At 43.4% G+C, this 26,588-nt stretch overlaps 1 protein-coding gene across 4 annotated transcripts in view; it reads left to right on the top strand.

Moving 5' to 3' along the window:
• KATNAL2 (katanin catalytic subunit A1 like 2) overlaps window positions 1–26,588 on the top strand; it is a 210,540-nt gene that overhangs the window by 172,860 nt on the left and 11,092 nt on the right. For all 4 annotated transcript variants that reach the window (XM_058677015.1, XM_004579515.3, XM_058677017.1 and 1 more), the window contains 11 exons: window positions 514–680; window positions 2,003–2,042; window positions 6,627–6,744; window positions 7,853–7,945; window positions 8,701–8,799; window positions 8,935–9,012; window positions 11,633–11,731; window positions 13,700–13,763; window positions 13,945–14,063; window positions 18,739–18,830; window positions 21,979–22,089. In XM_058677015.1, the coding sequence (XP_058532998.1) occupies window positions 514–680; window positions 2,003–2,042; window positions 6,627–6,744; window positions 7,853–7,945; window positions 8,701–8,799; window positions 8,935–9,012; window positions 11,633–11,731; window positions 13,700–13,763; window positions 13,945–14,063; window positions 18,739–18,830; window positions 21,979–22,089 (1,080 nt within the window). The remainder of the gene's footprint in view (window positions 1–513; window positions 681–2,002; window positions 2,043–6,626; window positions 6,745–7,852; window positions 7,946–8,700; window positions 8,800–8,934; window positions 9,013–11,632; window positions 11,732–13,699; window positions 13,764–13,944; window positions 14,064–18,738; window positions 18,831–21,978; window positions 22,090–26,588) is intronic.

The following is a 26,588-nucleotide window of genomic DNA, read 5'->3' as shown; positions in this document are numbered from 1 at the left end:
AAGCAAATGGACAATAACTCAACTGCTTGGGCTCCTGCCACCCATGTGGGAGGCCTGGAAGGAATTCCCAGTTCCTGGCTTTGGTCAGGCCCCACTCCTGGCTGTCATGGCTATTTGAGGAATGAACCAGCAGATGGAATATCTCTCTCACTATAACTCTGACTTTCAAATAAATTGTAAATCTTCTAAAAAATTAAAGAAATAGCAATTTTTGGCTAAAAATTAGCAAAGATAAATCACAAAGAATTTTTTTAAATGGTTGATTTTATTTGACAAGTTATTAAGGCCGAAAATGTTTTGAATGCTGGTGACATCATTAGAATGAGTATGTAGCTTTCAGAGACAGCTGCTTTCGGAAGACAACCTGTGGATGTAGTCTAGTTTTTATTTGACATATTCTTCCATACAGACATTGTGTTCTGATCAGTCAGTTGGGACTTGTAACTCTTGTTTACCTTTGCTTTTCCACCTGCAGTTATCTTTTTTTTTTTTTTCCTTTCCTGGAACTGGCAGGTATATTGATACAGCAGACACTTTGGAGCAAGAAACTAACCTTGGCTTACGGCACTTTGAAGTGTGTGACAACATTGACCTTGAAACCATCCTGATGGAATATGAGAGCTATTATTTTGTAAAATTCCAGAAATACCCCAAAATTGTGAAAAAAGCTTCAGACACAGGTACCTGGTTCTTTTCTGGGCAGAAAGCCTCATCTCACCTTTCAGAGCAGTTCTTCCTCATCTCATTCCCAGACAGATGGCAAACTTCTCTCTGTACTGAAAGAGCAAGCCAGAAAGTTCATGTCACCTCTTTTAGGTCCACATGATCGTCTCTCTATTGATGTCCCCTTAGTCAGGCTGACAGTTGTCTAAGGAAAATATCTTTTAGGGCAATGAAACCAAAGGCTGTGGTGGCACAGTTACTTGTTAGAAAGCCAACATTAGTTTCTCCCAAGATGGAGGGAGCTTTTGGCAGAGCATGCAAGATTGTCTTGTTCGGGAAGACCTATTATCTATCTTGAAAAATCATATGAAAATGCATATTGGTAAAGCTAATAGCTCATGTATAGATAATGAAATGCTTTTGAAAGCCATCAGTCCAGATAATGACCAATATAATGCAAGAACCCAGGATAGGTTAGCAGTCAAGGAAGCTGGCAGGAGGAAAGATGTAAAGCGAGGCCCAAGTTTTGTTGTAACATGGGCTCAGAAATCTGTAAGTGGGGGAAGTAATTATAAACCAAGGGATATCATTGTCCTGTTTGCAAGGCACTTGTTAAGCCACAGATGTTAACATTTCATGTAGGGACCAGGAAACCAAGAGGAACATCAGTTAAAAATAGCCAGGGCTGATGGGGTCTAACAGGTGCTTTAGCTGGGTTGCTGGGGTGAGCATGTGGCTTCAATGACTGGTTGATGTTACATCTGAAGCTTGAGAGAAAACATTGACTTCTAACCACAGAGCTACCAATGCTATTATTGACATGGTCTGATTTCCAGAATGCCAGTTAGTGTCTAGTTTGGTGCCCACAGTCTCTTGTGATATTGGGTACACTCTCTCTATATTTTAAGGTAAACTGGAAGCATGCAAGTGGTAAGTGTTCTCTGCTGGCCGCAGGCAATCATCCTGATCTCCTACATCCTCCCACTAGATAGTGTCAGGTTCATGAAAATGTCACAAAACAACGGCCATGAAGCTAACCCATGTTGGAGTTGCCACCAGAATCATGATCTCCTGCACAGGCAGTATCTGATGCCTTTGGGGGGACCTTTTTGGGGGAAGATGTTTAGGAAGCCCAGCTCTTTCTCTTCTTTGGTAATTTCTACCTCTCTTTAGACAAAAATAGCTTACGGTTTTAGGATTCCAAAAGGCTACCAGACAAACTTAATGAATAGTGTAAAAGTATATATAGTGTATTTATATATATATCTGTGTGTGTGTGTATGTATGAAAAAATCTTCTCTCAAACTCTTTTTTTTTTCTCCCAATTTTGCAATATCAGAAAATAATTTACCACCGAGAAGTAGCGGGAAGAGCAGAAGGTAAAGTGCATGTTATTCATCTTGCCAACCTCAACTTCAGGAGTTTGTGGGATCCCTTCTTAAAGGTTCTCCAGTACAGCTCCATCACTTTATCTACCAGTAATCCCAGATTGGTCATGTGAACATGACTATGTAATCCCAGGCTGGTCCTGTGACTCTGAAGTGCCCTCCTAATGGAACTGCCTAGAATATCATCAGTACCTGTCTTGTGCTTAAATTTATTTTTAATTTTTACCTACTTATTTGAAACGCAGAAAGAAAAAAATGAAAGGCAGAGAGACAAAAAGGGGGAAATAGGGTAAGAAAGAGAGACATAAACAGATCTTCAATTTGGCTGGTCAACATCTACAATGACAGGGTTGGGCCAGAATAAAGTCAAGATCCAGGAACTCCGTCAGGGTCTCCCATATTGGTGGCAGGGACCCAGGGACCTGGGCTGTCACTGCCTTCCTGGTTGTACACAAACAGGAAGCTGGAATTGGAAGTAGAGCCAGACGTGAGCCCAGGTACCTTCATCTGGGTGTCAAGTGTTCCAAATGGCATCTCAATTGCTATACCAAATATCTCCTGCTCTGTCCCAATTCTACTACAGTCAATTGTATGTGGTGACTCTCTCTATTTCTCTCTCTGCTCTGTGTATAGAAAGCATGGACTTCAGTCAGGGACCCAAATTCAATTCCTGGCTCTGCTACTGAGAAGCACTGAGTAAATTTTAGACACATGGTGAGTTCCTAGCACATAGCGAGCACCCTAAACGTGGCCTTCTCCCTTTCTCACTCTCTGTGATTTGTGCACTCCCTGATCATGAGTCCTAACCAGCAGGGAGGCACAGCCCACATGCTGCCATCCCCAGCACTGGCCTTTGTGGTTCTCTTGCTTGACCTTCCTTCTCTCATGTTCCTCTTCTATTTCTTTCTCCACTTTCTCAAATCTACATCTTATTTGGAACTCTTAGCATCGAACAGGAGCTGCTCTGTGTCTTGATTATCCTGAGGACACACATTCTCCCCCTCTGGCCTTGGTGAACTCTCTGTTTTGCTTTTCACATGCCCAGCCAACTGACCATTGTCACAGCCTGTTGAGAAATATGCAGCAATTCCAGGAGCCAGCCAGCTTGCAGACTGCAGGGCCTGTGAATTTTTGCTATCATAATAAATCCTATATTTCAGGAGAAGGAGAAAGTGGATGACTGGAGAGGCCACGCAGCAATGGAGACAATGAATAAAATTTTAAAATACCTTCTACTGTGATTTAAAAAACAAAGAAGGTCATGGTCACACAACTTACTAGGTCCCTTAAGGAGGGAATTCTATGTGTTGCCTCTAAGTTCCCTGCTCTTGTGAATTCAACCTAAGAAGGAAGGGATGGATGAAGACATCTCATCGGGCTGCCAGGCAGTACATGTAAAACATGATCATGGAGCCCAGACATTCCTGAGGATAAAGCACATGAAAATATTCTACCTAAGGCAGCCATTGCTCTGTGTTGTTCTTTAGGAATGATTTGATTGTTTTTGGACAAAAGTGTTATTCCTTCATGTACAGTTTCCATAAAGCTAGGCAGAGTTGAGTAATAAATGACAACTTCCTGTGAATAGAAACAGTGAGGAACATTTCAAGAGGCCAGCCTCAGAACATTCTTTCCTGGAACACCCTCGGTGTTCTGCACCTGGCAGGCATCTGGTAAACAGAAGGTGTCAGGGGTGTTTGGTCTCCCCTTAGGGGTGGCACCCAGTGGCATGTTTGGCAGCTTGAGATCTCTCCAGCACTCCTCTAGAGGTGTTTGTACCTGGCAGGCATACAGGTAGAGCAGCAAGTGGCTGCAGGTTGATGGAGAAGTAATGAATGGTGTTTCTATGCACATTTACAATCAAGGATAGTCATTGAAATTAGCCAGTCTGAGTGTCCGTGTCTAATCTTGTGTCTCATCCCAGAGAGCGTGCTCCCTGTTTACAGATCCGCTGACGGCCCAAGGGAGGAAAAGCTACCTAGCATGATGGATGACAGAATTAGGATCATGAAAGTTCTTGACAGTATGGAATATGGGACCAACATTGTAAGATGAAATTATAGAGTTTACATTCAAAGGAAAGATACCCAACACCCCTTTCTTCAACTCCATTACGAAGTAAGAAATCTGAGTTAACTACAGGTGGCTACAGCTCAGCCAGCAGTGTGGTGTGATTGCTACTGCTGTGATCTCAGCCTCATCAACAGAGACACAGTCTCTAAAAAGGAGGAGGCTGTTCTCTTCTGCTAAGCAGGTGGGTGAACAAAGAGAAGGTAACTGAGAAGAGGAAGGATTGGGGAGCCAGGCTACTTTCAAGAATGAATGGAGCTATTGGAGATAGTCTGAACAGAGGACTTGTGGAGTCTCCATCCTCAAAAGAGGAATCAAGGTGTTTCTGCAGAATTCTGCTGGGCACCTAGGATTTGCTTCCTTGTGCAGAAGAATTTCACAATCCTTAGAGCTATCAGTTGTGTTGCATTTCAAGGCTCTTGGCTTTGGTCATGTGAAAGCAAATCTTGTAGATCAGTTGCTTCCAATGAGAAATCAAGGTGAGCAAAGAGTCCCAGTTTCTTGCCAATTCCTCCAAGATTTTGAGGCAAATTTAACCCAAAAGACTTGTGTATAAAATATATTATGATAATGTATATGTGACATATGTTTTATACACAAATACATATATGAAAGCACTGCAGAAGTTCATGGAAAATAAAATTCAAAGAAATTTATTTTGGTGGGTGCAAAAAAATTGAAATCCATGTATATGAGGGGGTGTTCAATAATTTAACAGCACCAAAATAAGCTTATCTTTCAATTTCATTTTCACAGACTTTCTCAAGGACTCTTCTGTATGTAATTTCAGTTTATTTAATCAGCACTATTAGTAAGGATTTGTGTTTGTAAAATGCTTTGTATCCATGTCATAGGTATTTTGTTTTTGTGCCGACAAGAGGCCTGAGGGACAGACAGTTTCCTGAGTTCAGAGGTGGAGAAGGATTCCTGGGCAACCGTCATTGCCCACCTTTCATGACTTTCAGCTCAGTGGGCCCAACCCTGGGGTCCTGTGTGGACACTGGTGGTACTATTGACAGAGGTAGTCTCTTGCTGGCCAATCAGCTGTATGCTTACATTACACAAGAGCAGCTTGTTCTAATCAATCAGGAGTCATTGTGAGGACATAAATCTGCCTTTAAAAATTATCCCATCTCGATTGGACCTTCTCAGTTGCTGATGCCTGTGTAGTGGACAGCATGTCCAAATGCACACAGTAGGGGAATGATGGATGGCCAGCTCATCTAGGCCAGCAGGGGATGTCAACTATCTCTTCAGACGACAGAAAGCATAACAGGTTGGACAGTTCACTTTTGCAGCATGTTTCGGAGTCTGGAAGCACTAAAATGGACTTTGTCAACCAATGGACCTTGGAAGGTTTTACTCAACCCTGGAGCAACAAAACCAACGACTTTCCAGAAGCATCAAGGCCACTCAGAGCATTCTTCCCCACATCTGAATCTCTAAGGTGTCATCAAACAACTGTCCTGTCCCCCTTTCTGGGCGCTCATGTAGCTTGACAGCATAGAGTGGCCCCTCCTCCTTCTCTCCTATGGACACAGGAGAAAAAACATCTGAAATATTTTTCCTGCTGACTTTCCTCCATTATTGACCCTCCCCACCCTAATCAGAGGCCCACGTGACTGTGCATTCCTCTCAGTTATATAAACAATAATAGAAAGAAAATTTTTTAAAAATTTAAATCCTGTCTTCACTGGAGTTACTGGCAGCCCAATCAATTTGTTTTGTTCAAAGTATTTGACTAAAATTTGTTTCCAAATATGAATGATTAGTGACAGTAGAGATTGGTTTCACTTTGCTTTTCTTCCACAAGTTCCTTTTGATGCCCACTGCACACAACATGCAGAGAACTGTTTTGAGGCTGGGTGTATCCAGGGCATTGCATTAAAACCATAGTCAAAGGGCCCGTATTGTGGTACAGCGGGTAAGGCCACTGCCTGTGATGTTGACATCCCATATGGGTCCTGGCTCACGTCCTAGTTGCTCCACTTCCAATCCAGCTCCTTGATAATGTGTCTGGGAAGAGAAGCTTGGGTCCCTGCACCCACAAGGGAGGTCTGGTAGAAATTCCTGTCTCTCAGCTTTGGCCTTGCTCAGCTCTGGTCATTGCAGCCATGTGGGGAACGATCCGATGAATGGAAGAGAGTCTCTCTCTCTCTCTCTCTCTCTCTCTCTCTCGCTCTCTTTGCCTGCCCACCCCATCCCATAATTCTGACTTTCAAATAAATCAGTCTTTTTTTTTTCCTTTAAAGACTTTAGATCCCTAGACTTCTAACATTTCTTAAGTTGAGGATTTCCTCAGACTTGCCGGAACCCATTGAATGGCCTGATGGGATCAGGACAGGGAGTGACAAGGTGGATGGGTGGAGGGCCGGATGGATCAGTCACAGTGTTCACATCTACATGTCTTTCAAGAACATCTGTAAGTCAGCTCCCTGGCTGTTTGCTTGTCTTGGGTTCAGTGGTTGGAAGAAGTTCCTGCGAAGTCTTTGTTCCTTTGCTCAGGATGACAAGCGCCAGCTGTCAAAACCTCCCCAAGATCAACCAGCCAAGGCCACGCTCCAAAATCTCAGTGGGGAAGTCGGGGGACACGAAATCTCTCAACAAGGAGCGTCCTAAACAGGTCAGGATGGCTTTTCTGGACCGTGGGGCTCTCATTCTTGGCTTAAAAATAACCCCAGGTGGGAAAATAGCCACATTGTTCTACCTTGTGAGACTGTGGGTTTTTTAATTGCCTTGGGGTCTAGTTAAACTTTAGATTTGTTTAATACTAGATTAAAGTCACAGACAATCCCTCCAGTTTTCTTAATGGTTTGGTGTCTTGGAGCAATACGCTTTCCTCCCTGCTCCAATCCCCCTCATGTGGCTGCTGGGTGAGGACCCAGGTGAGGAAGCCCATCCCTCACTCGGAGCAGCCAAGTCTGGTCTTGGCAGGGCTCTGGCCTCCCGTCCGAGGTTTCCACAGCAGCAGATAAGTTTGACTGGGTGCCTCCATGTCAGCCAGGGGTGACCTCTAGTGTGCCTGGAGCTCCAGCTCCCCTGGTGCACTTCTCCAACACACATAGCTTAACCCTCCCCCGAGACTGTCACAGAGAAGACACGGGGCGGCAAAAGAAGAGAGCCTTTCAAGTGGGTGACAAACAAACATGGGTGTTCTGTTGCCCACAACCTTCTCACTTAGGCTGAAACATTCCTGGCCTTAAAGGCACAAGCACCAATGGAACCTGAGAAAATGAAAGAATAGTCATCAAAGACTCCTAGGGCATACAATGGCTAAATCGTTCAACTCAACAGGTCAAAAAGAATCCCTCATCTAATGAGGGTCTGTGATTCTGGCCATTGCAGGCTGCCTCAAATGCGAAGAAAGTGATGATGGAGCTGGTGAGTGCCACAGCTGGCTGCTTGATGGATGTGTCTCTTTACTTGCCAGGCCACCAACACTGCTGGCCACCACGGCAAAGAGAAGCCAGGAAGTGGGCATGGGTGCAGTGCCCATCGGAAGAGCTGCCCAGAGCCCGTGGCCTGGTGTCTTTTCCGCCTCTCCCAAAGACTGTGCCTTCCACATGGCATTGGTGGGGAGGTTGTTCATCATTTGCTGGGTTGGTACTTTCCATGTGATTTTGCCTGAGGGAGTTGGCAGTAGCAGCCAGCATCTGTTCTGTCCATTGTTTTCCACCTCACACTTCCCAGTTTTTTTTTCTGTTTTTGTTTTGTGTTTTTCCTTTCTGCAGGAAGGTGTCAGTAACATGGAGAATGCTGACTTTGGCCTGAAAGTGTCAAGAATCAACAAAGACAGTGGAGAGGAAAACGTGCACCCACGGAGAGTAAGTGGAACTCAGGAAGCTGATTCCAAAAAAGGAATTGCCTTCCTTTCATAAATGAAAATTCAAAGCATTGTTTTTTGTCAAATGAAAAAGTAAAAATGTGACAAGAAAAGGCTGGTTGTGAGGAGTGGGCGTCTGGCGCAGCAGCTATGCTGCCTCTTGGGACATATGCATCCCCGGTCAGAGTGCCCATGTGAGTCCCAGCTGCCCCACCTCCAGTCCTGCTTCCTGCCAATGTGCACCAGGAGGCAGAAGAAAGAGACTCCAGTGCTCCAGCCTCTGCCACCCACATGGTAGACCAGATGGAATTTTGGGTTCCTGGAGTTCCTCTTGCTCCAGCCCAGCCCTGGCTATTGTGGATATTTGGGGAATGAAACAGACCAACACAGAAACTCTACGTGTGTGTGTGTGTTTACTTTTCAAACACAAAAATAAATAGACATTAAGACAAAATGAAAAAAATGAGACTATGCAGGGGAAGTAGTTACATAAAGAAACAAGTAGTATGTGTCAGAAACAGGAAAAAACACTCATGCATTTTGTTTAAATCAATTACATTCCAAAGAATTTATTTGTATACATTTTTTTACATGTTAGAGGACATTATCTTGTCCAATGTTAGTACAGGTGTTTTTGAAAGCCCAACTGTGAGTTTGCCTCTATCCCAGGGGATCTGGCTATGTCCAGTGAGTAGGGCTGAGCTAAGGGCAATCTCTCATGTTTTAAGGCCATAAATACCCATTTCTCCCTTTCAGGGCCAAATCATCGACTTCCGGGGGCTTCTCTCTGATGCCATCAAAGGAGCCACCAGTGAACTTGGCTTGAACACCTCTGACTGCAACCCAGACCCTTCTGTGAGTGGCCACGAGGTGGCGTCCATCATTCCACCTGCCAACATACAGAAATACAAGTGCAACCTTGAGTTATTTTTATTTATTTATTTTTATGAAGCAGTGCTATAACGAGAGCCTTTCCGTTACTCTCATCAGGAACGACTGCTGAAGCCACTCAGTGCCTTTATTGGCATGAACAGCGAGATGCGAGAACTGGCAGCCGTGGTGAGCCGGGTAAGATCCGCTATTCAATTCACAAATTTACAAAGGCGAGACTGGGGCTCCCGAAGCAATGTGGGCTGCTTCTTTTATTAATAACAATAAATATGATCATTTATTTATAAAGTGCCCCCACTTGCGAAGGCACTCATATTGTTTAGAGGCACAATAATGCATGATAAATAAATTATAGAATCATAAAAATTACAATATAAAAAAGCTCACCATCTTACCACAGGGGCCAAGAAAACCAAAGTAGAAAAAAGACTTGGAAAGGAGGGGGGTGGGAACAGGTGAAAGGTTTTATAGCAGAGGCAGGAGGCCAGGAAAGAAAACCTCTTAGAGAAGGAGTCCAACAGGCCTGTTGTTAAAAAGCCAAAACCTATGACTGAAACCAGGAGTCTGATCATCTCACATGTGGCATTGGCATGAAAAATAAGATTACAGGTACAATCTTAGCACCCGGACTGCTGGCACCCCAGAACCGGAAAGAAATAACATACCTTGATCCAGGCATGGGAATCAGTTGATTTGCATTTCACGTCAGATCCTTCTGTGTCTAGCTGGGTGACTGTGGGTAAGCTCCCTGAGCAAAGAGTTGATTCTTGAGTTTTAGAGTGCTATTCTGATTCCTATGACCTCATATTTACTCCAGGTCTGAAACCTTAACGCAGGCTCAGAGAAATGTTTAAAGGGGTTCCTCCCCTCTCCCCACATAATGCACAGTTATTCCAATTAGCTAAGGCTGCCTCAGCTGCCTCTCTGTTTCATCCAATGGTTTCCCACACACCTGCTATATCAGGGCAGGTGCATAGTGGAAGCTGAACACGTGAATGAACACAAATGGGACACAGTCCCTGCCTCTGGGTTTCTTGTCTCACGACTTGAGTGCATTTTGCAAGTGTGGAGGAGGAAGGTGTCACCCAGGGGAAGGAAGAGTGAGAGGCCCCTGGGCAGAGGCCATCTACTTGAGAAGGAAGCCCTTGTGCATGTTTCTGCTGAGTCCTGCAGGAAGCTGAAGGGAGCTGTGGGAGAGAGAATGGGGAAAGTAGGGCTTCTGAAGAAGGGCACTGGCAGCAGAACCTAGGGCCGCGAAGAGCCTGCAGGGATGGGGAGCCTTGAAAAGGCCTCCCTGGGGGGATGACCTTATCAAACCTGCCATCGACAGCATGTTCCAAGAAAATCTATCCTGTCCTTGCCTTTTTTCCCCCCAAAGGATAATATGACTAGTGAGGACAGAATTATAGAGGGGAAGTGGTCTGAGATGGTCGCATCTGGAATCCTTTCCAGAGTATCTTGGGAGGTGGTCATTCAGCCCCCTGCTTGAATGTCTGCCATGTCAGGGAACTCACCACCTCATGAGACAGACCTCTTTGATAACTGAGTTGTTACAAGGCATAATGGGGCTCCTCCCACCTTAGAGACAGAAACTGCATACCTAAGACTGGCCATTGTGGGTATTTGGGAAGTAAACCCCTAGATAGAAACTCTCTTGCACCCTTCCCCTTAAATAAAGAAATAGATACATACATACATACATATAGGAATGTGGATAGGTGGTGGGCCTGCATTGGATCCAGGCTCTAAAGATACAATAGATTCTGCCAGGATTTCTATAAGACTTAGTCCTTTCTCTGTCATCCCATTCCACTCCTATAAATATTTTTCCTAATCAAATTAGAACTGTCAGGGAGGGGGGATTGGGTGAATTCTTAAAACTAATGTTTTTTAGAAACTAGTGTTTTTTAAAAATAGACTTTGATATTTTTGAATCATGTGCATTTGCTGCTTATTTAAAAATTAAATAATACAAGAATAGTTTTCATTTTGTTCTGTAGCCACCCTAAATGACTTTGCAAGAGAGATTTTTTTTTTTTCTTTATTTGGAGGGTGGGAGGAGAATGTAACATTCCGGGTATTATTTGATCGAAATAGTTCCTGCAGAGAAAGGCCCCTGAGTGACTGTTCTGGGGTGTCTGGTGAAATTGAAGTTTGGAAACTGTAAATTAGTTATCAGTAAAAGCTACCTTAATTGATTACCACAGATGGTTGCTACAGGGCTCTACTGTATGAGGGGAAAAGCTCTACTACTGCTTGGTTGTCAGCTCCCTTGAATTCTGTCGAAGCAATTGCTCCTGCTGGAAGTGGGGAATGATCACTAGGGAGAAAGAAATTGGTTTCAGAGGAGTGCTATCTCTTGTAAGAAACAAATTAAGAAAGTCTTTGCAAGATCAAGGAGCAAGAGAGAGGTTAGGCACCTGCTAAGAACTATGTTTTACAGTAAAAACTAATGTAATTTGAACGCATATTCTGTTGCCTCTGCGATCATGACCATAAATCAGCATGGTGTGCTATTGATCAAAGACAGGTAAAATCTACTGTTGGAGTCACCCCCTCCCCCACCCTAAAAGCACTATATTGTGCCATCAATATAGGAAAAAAATATTGAATATTTTCATGCATCCCTTTAGTGAATTAATCCTGAATTATGTACACACACATATCTAATATGTGTAATTTTATCACTATCACTTTATATTCTATTGTAAGTCAAGTAGTTTTTACTCTTTTGTATGTTATTACAGCTATAGAGGGAAACATTAGTTTTAACAAAATGATCAAATGTGCATTGCAGGACATTTATCTCCATAATCCAAACATAAAGTGGAATGACATTATTGGACTCGATGCAGCGAAGCAGTTAGTCAAAGAAGCTGTTGTATATCCTATTCGGGTAAGGATGGGAAGCCCCCTTGGGAGGTATTTCTGTTCATTATCCATTGGAAAAGCTTTATGTCAAGCACCTGGCACGAAGCGAAGGGCAGGATGAATTTCTGTCCACAAATGAACCTGTTGCCCATGTCACAACACACTGAACACTGAAGCATCAAGCCTAGTCAATTTAGAATCAGGCTACATATTGTTCCAAGGTGGGTGCTTGCTCTAAGTGATCATTTAAGACCCAAAAGTCTGTTGTATATATGAATTGTCAGCTACTATAGATTGCCTCAAATTAGGTTACCTCCCAAAAACGTACTTATTGCAGTGCATATACCTCCCCTAGGATAGGGCCATTTTGCTTTGTTTTCATAGATCCTTCCCTTACTCTCGCCCCGAGTATCATCTGAAGCTTTTTTGTTGGATGAATGTGAAGATTAGACAGTTCTTTCTAGGGAGGGGACAAGGCCAGCCAGCATGTTGTGATCATCACTTGCTCTTGAGAAGTTTCTGTTGTGGTTCATCAAACGGGCAGAACAATAGAAAACCAATATGATCTATGTTTGGCTTATAAATGTGATAATAAGGTTGGTGTTTCAGTTAGCTTTTTCCATATAACACCATCCTAAAACTTAGTGACTTGAAAACAACATCATTTGTTTTGTAATTCTGTGGCTAGGTAAATTGAGATAGGCTTAACTGGGCCTCCTCTCTTTTCCAAACAGTATTATCAGCTAGATTCATACAAATATGAGGCATCAGCCAGAGAGGCTAGAAAAGTTGAAATCGACAGGGCAGCTGGGATCTTTCTCCAAATGGTCCTTCATTTTTTTTTTTTTTTTAGCAGAAAAGCCCCATCTGTTTACAGAGGGTCTCCAGAGAGAGAAGAAAGGGCAAGTCCTGGCTAATGAGCATTTTGTATGTGCCTTCTTATATTTCTTATATCTGCTAGGTTTATATTTTCAGTTTGCTTCTTATATATTTGCTAGTATTGGCTGAAGTTGCAAAGCTAGGCCCAGATTCAAGTGGGACCAGAGATTGCACTTAAAAGAAGGAGCCACAACCTGTGGCCATTTTACATAATCTCCTGCAGGCAGGATTACAGGTTTATTTTACTGTATCATCTACTTATTTTCACTGATGAACCTGTGCAGCACCTGACTTGGGGATGCTTTTGTTCTAAGGAGGCAAAATTGCTGAATTTGAATTTTCTTCCCCCTCCCTTTTATTTTTCTTTTGCTTTGACATGGGGATAAGAAATATGCTGGTGTTTAGAATTAATAGACATCTAATGACTCTCCTTTCCTTCTAAGTGGAACTGTTACAGCAGCAACCTTTCAGAATGGCTGGAACAGCTCTGGTTTTGCTGTCTCTGTAGTATTACAAACTGTATGTGATGATATCAGGATTTAACATTGACATCAGAAAAATCCATACTTGTTAGCTATAATTTCAGTATGAATTCTCTTTCCTCTCTGTTCTCCATCAATCCTTCTCACCCTCTAGGTTGTTTGAATTTTGATTACCTGAAGAGACTCATATATTCTGTTTGGTGTCAGTATCCCACAGTGCACCAGCCCTCAGCAGTAAGGTCTGTGCCAGGTCAAAGTCAGGAACCCAGGACTCAATCAACCCAGGCACTCAGATATCAAATACACTACCAAACATCTGCCCTGCTAGTATTCATCTGAAATCTCATACCTGCTTCACATCATGCGAAAGGTTGTCAAATGATCTGTATATAGAACTGAGTGAAATGATGCAATAAAAAATAGCCATTGTTACTGGACAAAAAAAGCGGGCACTTTTCTTTTACTTAAGAGAGTCATTCTTTTATTAATTCACAAAAATTGTCAGACATTTTCTCCAAGTGTGAAAATAAAATTGGGATCAGTGAGATATGCTCCCAAGCAACCTTCAATCTTGGCACTGTGCCGTGTGCAGCTGGCATACTGATCACCTGTTGCCCTCCTTGTTCTCACAGTATCCGCAGCTGTTTACAGGGATTCTTTCCCCCTGGAAAGGACTACTGCTTTACGGCCCTCCAGGTACAAATGCGTTCTGTTTGGGCCTTGATATCGTGTGTATATGTGTTCCTCCTCTGTGAGACCTGGGACAAATGAGAGCTGAGGAGCCCCTTATGTCCCCACTGTGACTTCCGACTTCCGGCTGGGAGCGGAAGAGTAGGATCTCTGTTCCTGCTCCTGTTTCATTCATGTGTATCCCCAGGTACAGGGAAGACTTTGCTGGCCAAAGCAGTCGCCACTGAGTGCAAAACCACCTTCTTTAACATTTCTGCATCCACTATCGTCAGCAAGTGGAGAGGGGATTCAGAAAAACTCGTTCGGGTAGGAATTCTTCATTTCAGGATTTTGTTTTTAAAGTTCTAGCAAAGGATGGTGCTACGAAAGGACTGTAGGGATTATTTGTTTTTAAGTAACATGTATTCAGTTTCATTCTGGATCTTGATTTCTGAAAGCCCGCAAACAAACTGACTGTAACTTGTAGGTGTCCATCATATCCCCATCAGCAAGATGCATCCCCTCTTCCTTTGGGAACCACATCAACAACCCAGTTTTGGTTCATACAACTCTGGAAAGGAAGCTGGGAAAAGATAGTCTGAAGTTTTTGTCATCTAAGAAGTGTGCATTAGTCAGCACCTGCTGTATATTCAGTTAATGTTTAATGAAAGGCTATTACATTTTGCTACTCCCTGTACCAAATTCTCTAAGGAAGAATCAAGCAACTTAAAACTTAATTATTGTTGGGCTCGGCAGTGTGGCCTAGTGGCTAAGGTTCTCGCCTTGATCCCATATGGCCGCTGGTTCTAATTCTGGCAGCTCCACTTCCTCTCTCTCTCTCTCCTCCTCTCAGTGTATCTGACTTTGTAATAAAGATGGGATAAATCTTAAAAAAAAAAAACCTTAATTATTGTTGCTGATGTTCTGAGCAACTTTTCCTCTGTCATGCCTTGCCTTCCTGAAAGGATTGCTTCTAACCTCACAATAACATGTTCATAGTCTTTATGAATAATGTTAATACAAAATACTACATATTTTCTGAAAATAAGTTACTCTGAAATATTATCCTGAAATTATACTTTTTGGATGACTCATTTCTTAATTATTGTATCCCATTTGGAAGTCATACTAGAATATTTTAAAAAAGGATTCTCTTAACCTGTTTATTACTTTGATATTATTCTCAGGTCATTTCAGGTAGAATTTTTAAAAATAAATTCTTATCACCTCTTCAAGTTTCTGCCTTGTGGGAACATTAGTCAATATCTTCTAATTTTTTTTTTTTTCTTTTGGTTCTTTGTCTTCAGTCTCACTTAGTGCAAGGTCTAGGATTGAATTGAGCTGCTCCTACATTTGTGATCTCCATGTGATTTTAATCTGCTGGATTTCAATGAACCGAACATCAGCCAACAAGAATCCTTTTAAATGCCTGAGGCCATTTTTTAAATATATTGCATCTCTGTGTGATGGATAAAGACAAAACCCTTACAGGGTGCCTCCTAGAATCGGTTTAGATTTCATCTCCTGTCTTGAGAAGTGTCAAGATCCATGGTCAGAAATCCTGCACAGGTGTCCAAAGATTACACTGTTCTCCTGAACAAAATACCTGGGCAGGAAGAGTAAGTTCAGATATTTTATGAATATTCTGAGCAAAGGTGAAAGGGCTTTTCTTGTTTTAATGTTGAGTAGAAAAAATCAACTAGCAAAAATCTCTGTTCTATTATGTATATTTAAAAATTTCCTATGCTTCATTATTACTTTGTTAGAATTGTATGTGAGGGAATGATTTCTCCCTCAATCTCTTCCCTTCCTTTACCATACATTTAAAAGAAGCAAGTTTTCTTGGAAAAAACAAAAACAAAAGCTCAAAAGGCTGTTGAGGCCTCCTCAGCTTAGAAGCGATGACTATTAACAGCTGGTGGTCCTTCCTTTCTTTCTTTTTAAAGATTTCTTTATTTGAAGGTCAGGATGAGAGAGAGAGAGAATGAATCATCTATCCGCTGACTTCCTTCCAGATGGCTGCAAAGGCCAGGGCTGAGCCAGGCTGAAGCCCAGAGCCAAGATCTCCCACATGGGTCCCAGAGATCCAAATACACGGACCATTTTCCACTGCTTAGTTAGTTAGAAAACTAACTCCAGGAAGGCACACGGCCTCTGCTAACTTTGTAGGCTCTCACCCCATCTTCTTGCAGAAGGGATTTCCTCATTTTCTGGTTTCTTGCAATACTTGGAAAAACCTTACTCATGATATCAAATTCCTTCTGGTGGAAGCTTCCAGAGAAGGATCCCTTCAGGGTATTTCCCACCATTTATTTCTCTTTCTCTTCCAATTAGAGAGTTATTTATAGGGAACCTTTGAGTTATGTTCCTCGTTTCTCTCCTAATGTCTCTTAGGAGTTGCTCGCTATTGAATCATTGAGTGGTCTTTTTAGCAAATGCATACACCTGTTGGTGCTTACATTTCTCCACACTCACCCCACCCCCAACTATATGATTTAACTTCATTCCCGTATCTCTGAGAAGTTCAGAATAGTGCTTCCAGAAGCACTTACCTAGGATTCGATTTATTGTCTTGGAGTCGAGAGAGTAGTGGCTTGGGAGATCTAGCCTCTGGATTTGGTTCCCCTTCCAGTAGAAGTTCTGGGTCTCCTTGCACCCAAGTGAGCTCCTAAGAAAATGTGTGTGCTCTAATAGAGAGTTCTAATATACTATTTTTCATCTGGTAAATTGCTGCTTTTGCAATCACCCTTAATGTGACAGATTTGGGCCTTCCTTTTTGTGATAAGGTAGAAATGTTAACTTAGCTCTAATTAGTTGATCTCTATTGAAGTTAAAAGGCATTTGTGGAGACAGGCTGTTTCCATACCTGTGGTGCCAGTGTTGCAATCTAGGTTTTTGACTACGTATTTCTTTCTTAGGTTTTTGCCTCTTACATTTTAAGCACAGGCATTGACATGGCTTAAGCAAGTGGTGAAGTTTATTCCAAGAATGAGAAGTACTGACATACATGAGCTATATTCAGGGAGAGTGGGCCAGAAAGGGAAAGGAGAAAGGAGCAAGATTGCTATCTCTGGGGCCTGGCATTTTGGCCTAGCGGCTAATGTCCTCGCCTTGAACACACCAGGATCCCATATGGACGCCGGTTCTAATCCCGGTGGCTCCACTTCCCATCCGGCTCCCTGCTTGTGGCCTGGGAAAGCAGTCAAGGATGGCCCAAAGCCTTGGGACCCTGTACCTGCATGGGAGACCTGGAAGAGGTTCCTGGCTTCAGATTGGCTCAGCTCCAGCCATGGCGGTCACTTTGGGAGTGAATCATTGAACGGAAGATCTTCCTTTCTGTCTCTCTTCTGTCTGTATATCTGACTTATAACAAAAATAAATAAATTTTTTAAAAAAAGATTGTTACCTCTGTCCTCAGAGTAAGTCTGGGGCCATGTGCAAGCAAGCAGGTAGGAGGCAAGTGACCCAGCGTGCCCAGCACCTCTCCAACATGGGCTTTTATAAGGGCTTAAGGGGGGAGTGATTACACAACCAGGTGGTTATAGGCAAGTGTCATTTGACTCACAGGTGGGCAGAAAGGATTACATAGGCTGGGAAGGTGTGGCTTCCAAAATCATGACCCTGAATTAGCTGTCTGCCTGGACCTTAACACCGGCACCCCATATTGTGGGCACTGGTTTGAGTCCAGGCTGCTCCACTTCTGATCCAGCTCCGTTTGTGGCCTGGGACCTTGGACCCCTAGACTCACTTAAGACAACTGTGCCTCCATGTGGAAGACCTGGAGGAAGCTCTTGGCTTCCAGCTTCAGACTGACCAAGTTCTGGTGGTGGCAGCCATAGAGAGAGTGAATCAGTGGATGGAGGATCTGTCTCTCTCTTTTCTTTCTTGTTCTGACTCTTTGAAGTAAAACAAATAAAATATTTTTAAAAATATTGAGTGTCCTAACACTGCCGTTGCTCTCTCAGTCCACTCAACATCCTTTTGCTTCAATGAAATGAGATTCTTCTAAAATAAAGTGGGAAATATGAGCAACTTCCCTCTTAGTGTCAGGGAAACCTGCAAGGGATAACCAGCCATGCCTGTGAAAACCACAGTCTGGCTTTTTTCTGAGCCTTTCCCTCTTACTTGTTTTGTGATGCTTTGCTAGTACTGAACGACATGGAAAATAAATCCCCCATGCCTATTAAAAAAACCTCAATTCTTTTTAAAATCTCCACCACTCTCTCTGATCAACTGGTGAAGAATTGTATATAGTACTCAAGAGATCAGTTTCAAGGTTAAAAAAAAAGGTTTAGCTTTTTATATTTGTTTCATCACCACCACATTTCCCTTTGGGGCTCTTTATTTTGTTTTTATGTGTCTGTTCTTTTGCTGGTTGCTTTCCTGTTCTTGCTCCATCTATAATATTTTCCTCTGGAATAGAACATCTTTTTCAATTCAGAATTGCCTTCAAGTACCTGAGCCAACTGCTCAGCAATGTTGAGGTACTATGGGGACTCCAGTAAGTGATCTGGGGAGCAGAAACTGGCAAACCTCTTCAGTCTTTCACCCTGTGCTTGCAACCTATCCCTCCTTGTAGCTCTTCCGCCTAGAGACTAGCCCTCCAATTATCCCTCCCCCCAAAATTAAGGGAGAAATCAAGAAGGAACATAACATATTCTCAGGCTTTTGTGACCATTTGGAACCTGTTCAAGGCATAGTATCCCAGGAGTCAGGTTTGGGAACTGAGTTTTACCTTAAGCGTGCCCACTTACGATTAGTGGCCTTGAACTAAGTACCTGCTCTGAGTATGACTTTTATCAAGTGATAAATGGAAGTAATTGGACCATCCATGGGAGTGGCAGTAGGGAGAAATAGTGGTGGTGATTATAAAGTTATTGTAGAATAACAGAATGTAGTATAAATGCTGATTATTGTGGTCATTCTAGCCTTTAGTCTCTGAGCACATCTGAGGACTTGGAGTATGCGAATTTAAACATGCCCTTGCTTTTCCCTCACCCAGGTGTTGTTTGAACTTGCCCGCTATCACGCCCCCTCCACCATCTTCCTCGACGAGCTGGAGTCAGTGATGAGTCAGAGAGGCATGGCTCCTGGGTAACAGCACCGGGTGGGAGGGGGCTTTTTTTGTTGTCTCTCCCCTCTTGTAAGTGTGTTTACTGGTCCGAAGCTCATCCAGATTTACCAGCAGAAGGCGCCAATGCATAAGCCCACAGATTTTCTGCAGGCACCTTAGATCCTATCATCTGGAGAGCTGATTGAAGTCCTTTTTATAGCCAGAGGAAGTGTCCTCCTCCCCCCACCCCACCTCCTTCCCCACAGAGTGGTCTTCAAGCCTGAACAACCACACCACCCTCGCAGCCCCAGGTTGCCATCCCTCTCCTGCTGCTACATAACAGCAGAGACCACCTCCTCAGAAGCCTGAGTAGCTGCCCTGGGGATGGAGCAATGCTAGGCCAGTGAAGCCACCATGTCTGGATGACATCAGATTGTGGCTCAGCACGTGTCACATACTGTATCTCAATGGTTCGATTGGCTAATTCTCCCTCTGCATGCACTAGCATCCATACGAGTGCCAATTCAAGTCCCAGATGCCCCACTTCCCATTCAGCTCCCTTCTTGTGGCCTGGGAAAGCAGTACAAAATGGCCCAAAGGCTTGGGACCCTGAGATCAGGATGACGCTCCTGGCTCCTGGCTTCAGATCAGCTCGGCTCAGGCTGTTGCAGTTATTTGGGAAATGAACCTGTGGATGGAAGGTCTATCTCTTCTTCACTCTATAACTCTACCTTTAATAAAATATAAAGTTTAAAAAGAAAAAAAATGATTGAGTCTCCAATGATGTTTCTGGCAGGCAGGGACACTTCTCAAGACTGTCTGTGTAGGACCCAGCGCCATGGCCTGGCGGCTAAAGTCCTCCCCTTGAATGTTCCGGGATCCCATATGGGTGCCGGTTCTAATCCTGGCAGCCCCACTTCCCGTCCAGCTCCCTGCTTGTGGCCCAAGCCTTGGGACCCTGCAGCCGTGTGGGAGACTGGGCTCCTGGCTTCGGATCGGCACAGCACCGGCTGTTGTGGTCAGAATCATTGGACAGAAGATATTTCTGTCTCTCCTCCTCTTTGTATATATATCTGACTTTGCAATAAAAATAAATAATTTTTTTAAAAGACTGTAATGTGTAATGAGCCTTCTGTTTATGCTTGGAAAAGCCAGAAAGGCCTAGGTTGATTTTCTGTTTGTTTGAGAGGCAGAGTTACTGAGAGAGGGAGAGACAGGGGCATCTTCCATTCACTGGTTGATTCCCCCAAATGGCTGAAGCAGCCAGGGCCGGGCCAGGCTGTGGTCAAGAGCTTGTTCTAGGTCTCCTATGTGGGTATAGGGCCCAGACACCTGAGCCATCCTCCATTGCTTTCCCAAGAACATTAGCAGACAGCTGGATCGGAACAGCAGCAGCTAGGATGCAACTGGCACCCCAAGGCCTGCTATGCCACAGTGCTGGCCTTGGTTGTGTTGTTTTTAAATTTTTTTTAAGAGAGAGAGATTTATTTATTTTTATTGAAAAAGCAGATTTACAGAGAGAAGAAGAGACAGAAAGAGCTTCCATGTGCTGGTTCACTCCTCCAGTAGCTGTAATGGCCAGAGCTGAGCCCATCCAAAGTCTGGAGTCAGGAGCTTATCCCAGGTCTTTCCTGCAGGTGCAAGGTCCCTGGACCATTCTCCACTGCTTTCCCAGGCCACAGAAAGAAAGCTGAATGGGAAGTGGAGCATCCAGGACACAAAGTCGTACCAATATGGGATCCCAGTGCTTGCAAGGGGGAAGATTAGCCAGTTGAGTCATTGCACCAGGAGCCCTTTTAATTGGTTTTAAAGAACATATTTTTGTGTGGATCAGAGCTATTTGATGTCTGCCACTGAAGTAGACACTGATGACTTGAAAAAGCAGATCACAGGAAATCTCTGCACAGCTGCTTTTATTACTGACCCTCAATGGTCTGTCATCAAGTCCAACTAATTGTACTTTTTAAAAAGCAAATAATTAGCTTGCTGGATGTGCAGCATCACTGGAAAGTCATTGTGTAGTTTTACTCATTGGAAACCTTTCGCCATCAGGGAAGGGCCAGTGTGGAAATGAGTCACAGGGCTTTTGTGCAGGTGCTCACAGCAGGACACACACTGTGGTCTTCCCGGCCACGGTTCCCATCCATAGGCTGGATCCTCTGCCAGTGGATGACTGCACAGGTCCCATCTGGGAATGGCCCAGCCCACCTGTGGCAGCTATGCCCTTTGCAAAGACAGGCTTCCTGGCCTGCTTCGCCCTAGGACTGTGCACCAGCTCTCATGTGTGCTTTGCTCGTCTCCATCCCCAAGATTTCCCACAGTCTCGATTGTGTCAGCTTGGAAACTTTTTGTCTGTTTTCCTTGAGCATGCTCGAGGTTTTGCTCTGAATATCAGTGTACTTGTCTGGAGCTTGAAGTCTCTATAAGGGTCAGGGCATGGGAGCAGGTGCACTGAAAACTTCCTGGATAAATTGGGTCATGGGCTGATGGTGAACAGGTATGGAACCATGCTGAGACGGGCTTCTCTGCTGGTGAGTGCAAGCCACAGACTCCAGCCCAGTTTCTCTTCTACTCTGATGACCCAACTCTCTCTGCCCTCAGCCTTGAAGTCAAAAGGAACAGGTGAAAGGGGGCAGTAGAAGGTCAGAGAGAGAAATTGCTTCCTGGTGAGTTTGCAGAGGAAAGATAACACAGAGCTGCTTCTCATCTGCTGTGCAAAGAACACACAGTTTACCTGCCATTACCCTGCCCCCGTTACAGTGAAATAGATTCATTTCTCTTACACAATTTAGGTCTCCCTGTTATTTTAAACAAAATACTGTGTGTGTGAGTACTGTCGCATAAGCTATAGAAACGAAAGTTATTCTCCATCCTGCCATTTCTTTAAAGGGATAAGTAACATTTCAGGTAGACCCAGCTAGGATGCTACTGTTAACCCTTCTCTTACATTCTTCATCACTGCCAACTTTGGGTTTTCTCTTAGATACCATCATTATAGCCACTTACTCCCTTTTGATATGGGGAATGACACGAAGTCACTTATTTGCTCTAACTCTAGTGTGAGTGGCTCCAGCAGCTATCATAACAGGCTGCTGTACGGTCACCAGGGTATGGCCTTGAGTGCCACTGTTTTCATGAGGGCGATGACTCTGCCACTTGGCAGAAGAACACCTCCTTGTCTCTCTGTAGGGGGGAACATGAAGGAAGCCTGCGGATGAAGACAGAGTTGCTGGTTCAGATGGACGGGCTGGCGCGTTCGGAAGACCTCGTGTTTGTCTTAGCAGCTTCTAACCTGCCCTGGTAAGAGATCCAAAGAGTTTGAATATGTTCCTGTGAGCCTCCAAGTAGAGATGCAGATTTCACATGAACCACTTGGGGTAAAGCCTAGTAGTGCTCCCCCAAGCCCTGCAGGACAAATTTGAGAGGTTTACTCTTCAGGTTCCCAATTCTTGCTCTTTGTACCATAAAAGACCCTGCCAGAGAAAAGAAAGTACAGACCAAGGCTCCCACTGATAGCATGCAAAGTGAATATTTTGAATTTAAAGCCAAGTTATGTACAGGTGGTTCTCTGTAGCTGTTGGTTCTGCACCTGCAGATTCAAACAACCTTGGATCAAAAACATTGAGAAAAAAAGTTTTATCCATATGGTACAGGTACAGACAGCTTTTCTTGTCATCTGTTCCTAAAAAAATACAACTCCTTAAGTAGGAGTTACATGGTATTAGGTATATAAGTTAGAGAGGTGATTTAAAGTATGTGGGAAGATATGTTTATGTAAATTGCAAATGTTAACCATTTTATGTAAGGGAGTTAAGCATCCTCAGTTTTTGATATTTTCAGGAGTCAGGGAATCAATTGCCTGAGGAGACAGAGGAACACATGTCATATTTGAATTAAGTAGGATTTCAGTATTTGCTTAAAAATATCCAGAATTCAGAGAATATTCCAGAAATAACACATTAGCATTTTGTCAGTGTTAAAATTAAACTTTTTGTAGGTTAGGAGGACATTTTTTTTTAATAGGAGAAGGTTAAATTTATTTTTTTCTACATTCTCTCTCTCTCTCTCTTTTTTTTTCTGTATCTGGGGTAAGCGGGGAGATAAAGGGAGGAGCCCCACCCAGCCCCCCATCCAGCCCAGGTCCCAGACATGGAGCATGCACCAAGGGCACTGCCCAAGCTCAACTGATAGTTGAACTGATAGTTCAACAGTTCTGAATTGCTGCCCATCTCGCCATTGCAAGCATGGTGAAATCGCTGCAGAATTCACTGGTTGACATAGTCCACCTTACAGTTTCCGTTTGACCAAGTTTTCACTGCCAACACATGCCTGGGGTAGTTGATTGATTTGTTCTGTCCTCCATCCTCTGTTGTGGTACAAGGTGTCCTCTGCAGACTCCAGTGTACTGCCATATGAGGAGGACTTTTTAAAACATCGAACAGCAAATACCGAGCTAAATAAACTCTAATTGAAAATATAATCTACTCTCAGAATCTTGCATTCAAACAGTTCCAGAGCAGTTTAAGGGCAATTCTAGAAGTGAATTGGGAAATAAGAGATACTGACTGAGGAAAAGCAGTATCTGCTTACAGAAATATGCCTTATGAAGTAATTATAATCCAACCATAGTTTTATTAACATTATTATTATTGGAAAGGCAGATTTTACATGGAGAGAAGAGACAGAAAGAAAGATCTTCGTCTGCTGGTTCATTCCTCAGATGGCCTCAATAGCCGGCCTGAGCCAACACAGAGCCAGGAGCCAAGAGCTTCTTCCAGGTTTCCCATTGGGTACAGGGACCAAAGGACGTGGGCCATGCTCCTCTGCTTCCCAGGTCATAATCAAGGAACAGGATGGGAAGTGGAGCAGCTGGGACTAGAACCAGCACCCAAATGAGTTGCTAGTGACATTAGGTGGAGGATTAGCCTGTTGAGCCACGGCACCAGCCCCAATCCTATCATAGTTATAGAAATATGTTCATGAATATTATTTCTCTCAAGCTGCAAGTGAGGCAGTATACAGCTAACATGAGAGTGCTCTTTCCATTTTCAGAGACAGGCCAAGGTCAAGAGAGGTCAATCTACCTCTTTCTATCATGGCTGGGATCGTGCCACATTTCTCCCCTTCCATTTCTTTTTCCACATCTGAATGTAAGAACTCTTATAGTGCATACTCATCATCTGGGACCCACAACATGCATGCCTATCTGTCATTTTACATAGATTCATCACCTAGAAAGCCTGACTCCACTTGCCCTGGAATTTATAAGACTTTGTTCTGTTGTGCTCAGGTGATCATCTTACATTCTTAAGATGCAAGTATTTATGCTCAATCTCATAGTGGAGTCCAAAGAGGGAATTACTTAATGTGTTAAATAAATATGATAAGAAGCCATTGTTTTGGACTAAGCTCTTGCACTGCACCCCAACAGGCCAGGCTAAGAATCAAAACAGAATCACTCATGCTGAAGTTCCTTGTCACTCAACCAACATCGAGTTATCATTTGACCTCTCAATAAATCAAGAGACAGAGAGAGAACAGTGAAATTTCCCAAATAGGCCAGCCTTAATCAGCATTATAACAGAATTCACTAAGCTTTAGTCCTTACAAAGCAACAATGGCAACAAAAAATTCAGTAACATAATATTAGTCAATCAGTTATTTTTCTATTGTTCTGTCTCCTGCTCCCTTTCTTACCAGGAAAGCCATTTTGAAGGGTTTGTCTGCTCTTTATTCTTCATTTTTGCTTTCTTCAGACTTTCTCTGTGAAAACCCCTCTTCTGCTCAACTCATTGGAGCACTTCTCGTATTTTATGGAATTAAGTGTTTGACTCTAGAATTGAAAATAAAGTCAGGGGGTCCAGCATAATATCTTAATGACTAAATCCTCCCCTTGCAAGTGCCGAGATCCCATGTGGGTGCTGGTTTTTGTCTCAGCTGCTTCACTTCCCATCTAGCTCCTTTCTTGGGGCCTGGGAAAGTTGTAGAGGAAGGCCCACAGCCTTGGGATCCTGCAGCCATGTAGGAGACCTGGAAGAGGTTCCTGGTTCCTGGCTTCGGATTAGTTCACCCCCTGCCATTGCAGCCATTTGCAGAGTGAATCAGCAAGTAGATATCCATCTCTTCTTCTCTCTATAAATCTTATCCCTTTCCAATAAAAATAAATAGATCTTTATTAAAAAAAAAAAAAGTAAGTCAGTTGGATCTTTTAACTACATGTGTTGTAGTTTTGTTTTTTGACAAATGTGGTTGTTGAATCATTTAGGGTTGGAGCCTCTTATCCTTCATCTATTGGTAATAGGATTGATTGTAACCACTTTCCTTACACCTGAGGGTGGGGTGAGAGTCAGCTGGGATGGGTGTGAGGTGATAGAGCTTCAGGCTTTAGTCTGGGAAGATCCATTCTCTGGAGAGACCACTGTGTTTTTCAGAAGGCTAAATGGCTCTCCACTGCCCAAGAATATAGTGGTTCTCCTTTACCTGCTACTTCCCTTTCCAGGCTTCAGTTAACTAAAGTCAACTGTGGCCTGAAAATATTCAATTAAAAAATTCCAGAAATGCACAATTAGGAAATTTAAAATAATGTTTATTGTGGTATATTGTTATTATTCTTTTTAATGATTACTGTTGATCTCTTGCTTCTCCATAGGTATGTATCTATTGGAAAAAATATTTATGGAGTTTGGCAGGATCCATTGTTTCAGATTCCACGAAATATCTTGAAGTGTGTCTTCTGTGGATGTGGGCAGGGCTTATTGTGCCTAGGAATTTATCAAGGAGGTTATGGTACCAGCTTACTTCATTTATCCTCCCAAAGAAACTGATGCACAGAGGAAAAAAACCCTGCAGAAACCCATTAAAAAAATAAATGCTACATTGTATAAAATGGCTCCTGGTATGCCACTGGTGGAGTACTGGATCTATTGGCCTTTAGGGCGACGGGCTACCCAGACCTGTATTGGGTGGAACCTATGGATGCAATGCTCTGAGCCAGAAATGAGTTCACTCCCAGCTTAGTGCATGTGCTGTTCCTTCCCATAGCCTTTGCCTTTCTACATAAAATGGTGCCCAATGCAGCTTTGCTGGGGGTCTGGCCTGTGAAATCCACTCTGTTCTGCTGCTCTGTCTCTGCTGCTAGTCAGATCAAATAAATCAGCAGAATTGGCAGTTCTTTGCCAATCCTGGGTTTACCTGCTGAGCTCCTGGTGAACTCCCCTTCCCATGTGGCTGGCTGTTGGTGGATCTCTGGCCACCAGTAGAGCTCAGATCACCACTCATTGACTGCCGCTGGGGTATCTGGTCACTGCAACACCATGTTGCTATCTCTTATTTCCCATGTTCATCAGTCTCCAGGTGCCTCTATGTCATTGATCTGTCCTCTCCTTTTTCCTGTAATGTACCCTCTCTGCTCCGCCCTGGCTAATGATTCTCTGTCTGTTTAGACATATCCTTACCCTATTCCATCATCTTGAGTCTCCCAAAACAAAGTAAATGAACAAATATTAAAGAAATCTAGAAAGATTTTTTTTCCCACAAAATTGCTTCTCAACATGCTGACTGGCAAATGCACTCGTGCTTTGCACTCGTGTTCCTTGCGCACTGCAGTTTCCATGTACCTGGAAATCAGTATGTCCTAACATAGATCCTCGAGGACATCTAATATTAAAAAACTTTTTATTATGAAAAATCCCAAACAGTTAAGAAGGAAATAGGCACACTGAACCAACCATCTCCCTGTTTCAATAAGTAACGGCAGTCTGCCTGATTTATTTAGTCTATTCCAGTCTCCTCCTCTGGCT

The sequence above is a fragment of the Ochotona princeps genome, chromosome 18 (assembly GCF_030435755.1).
Source record: "Ochotona princeps isolate mOchPri1 chromosome 18, mOchPri1.hap1, whole genome shotgun sequence".
NCBI lineage: Eukaryota > Metazoa > Chordata > Mammalia > Lagomorpha > Ochotonidae > Ochotona > Ochotona princeps.
The sequence above is the reverse complement of the archived record's forward strand: the minus strand, read 5'-3'. Positions and strand labels throughout refer to the sequence as shown.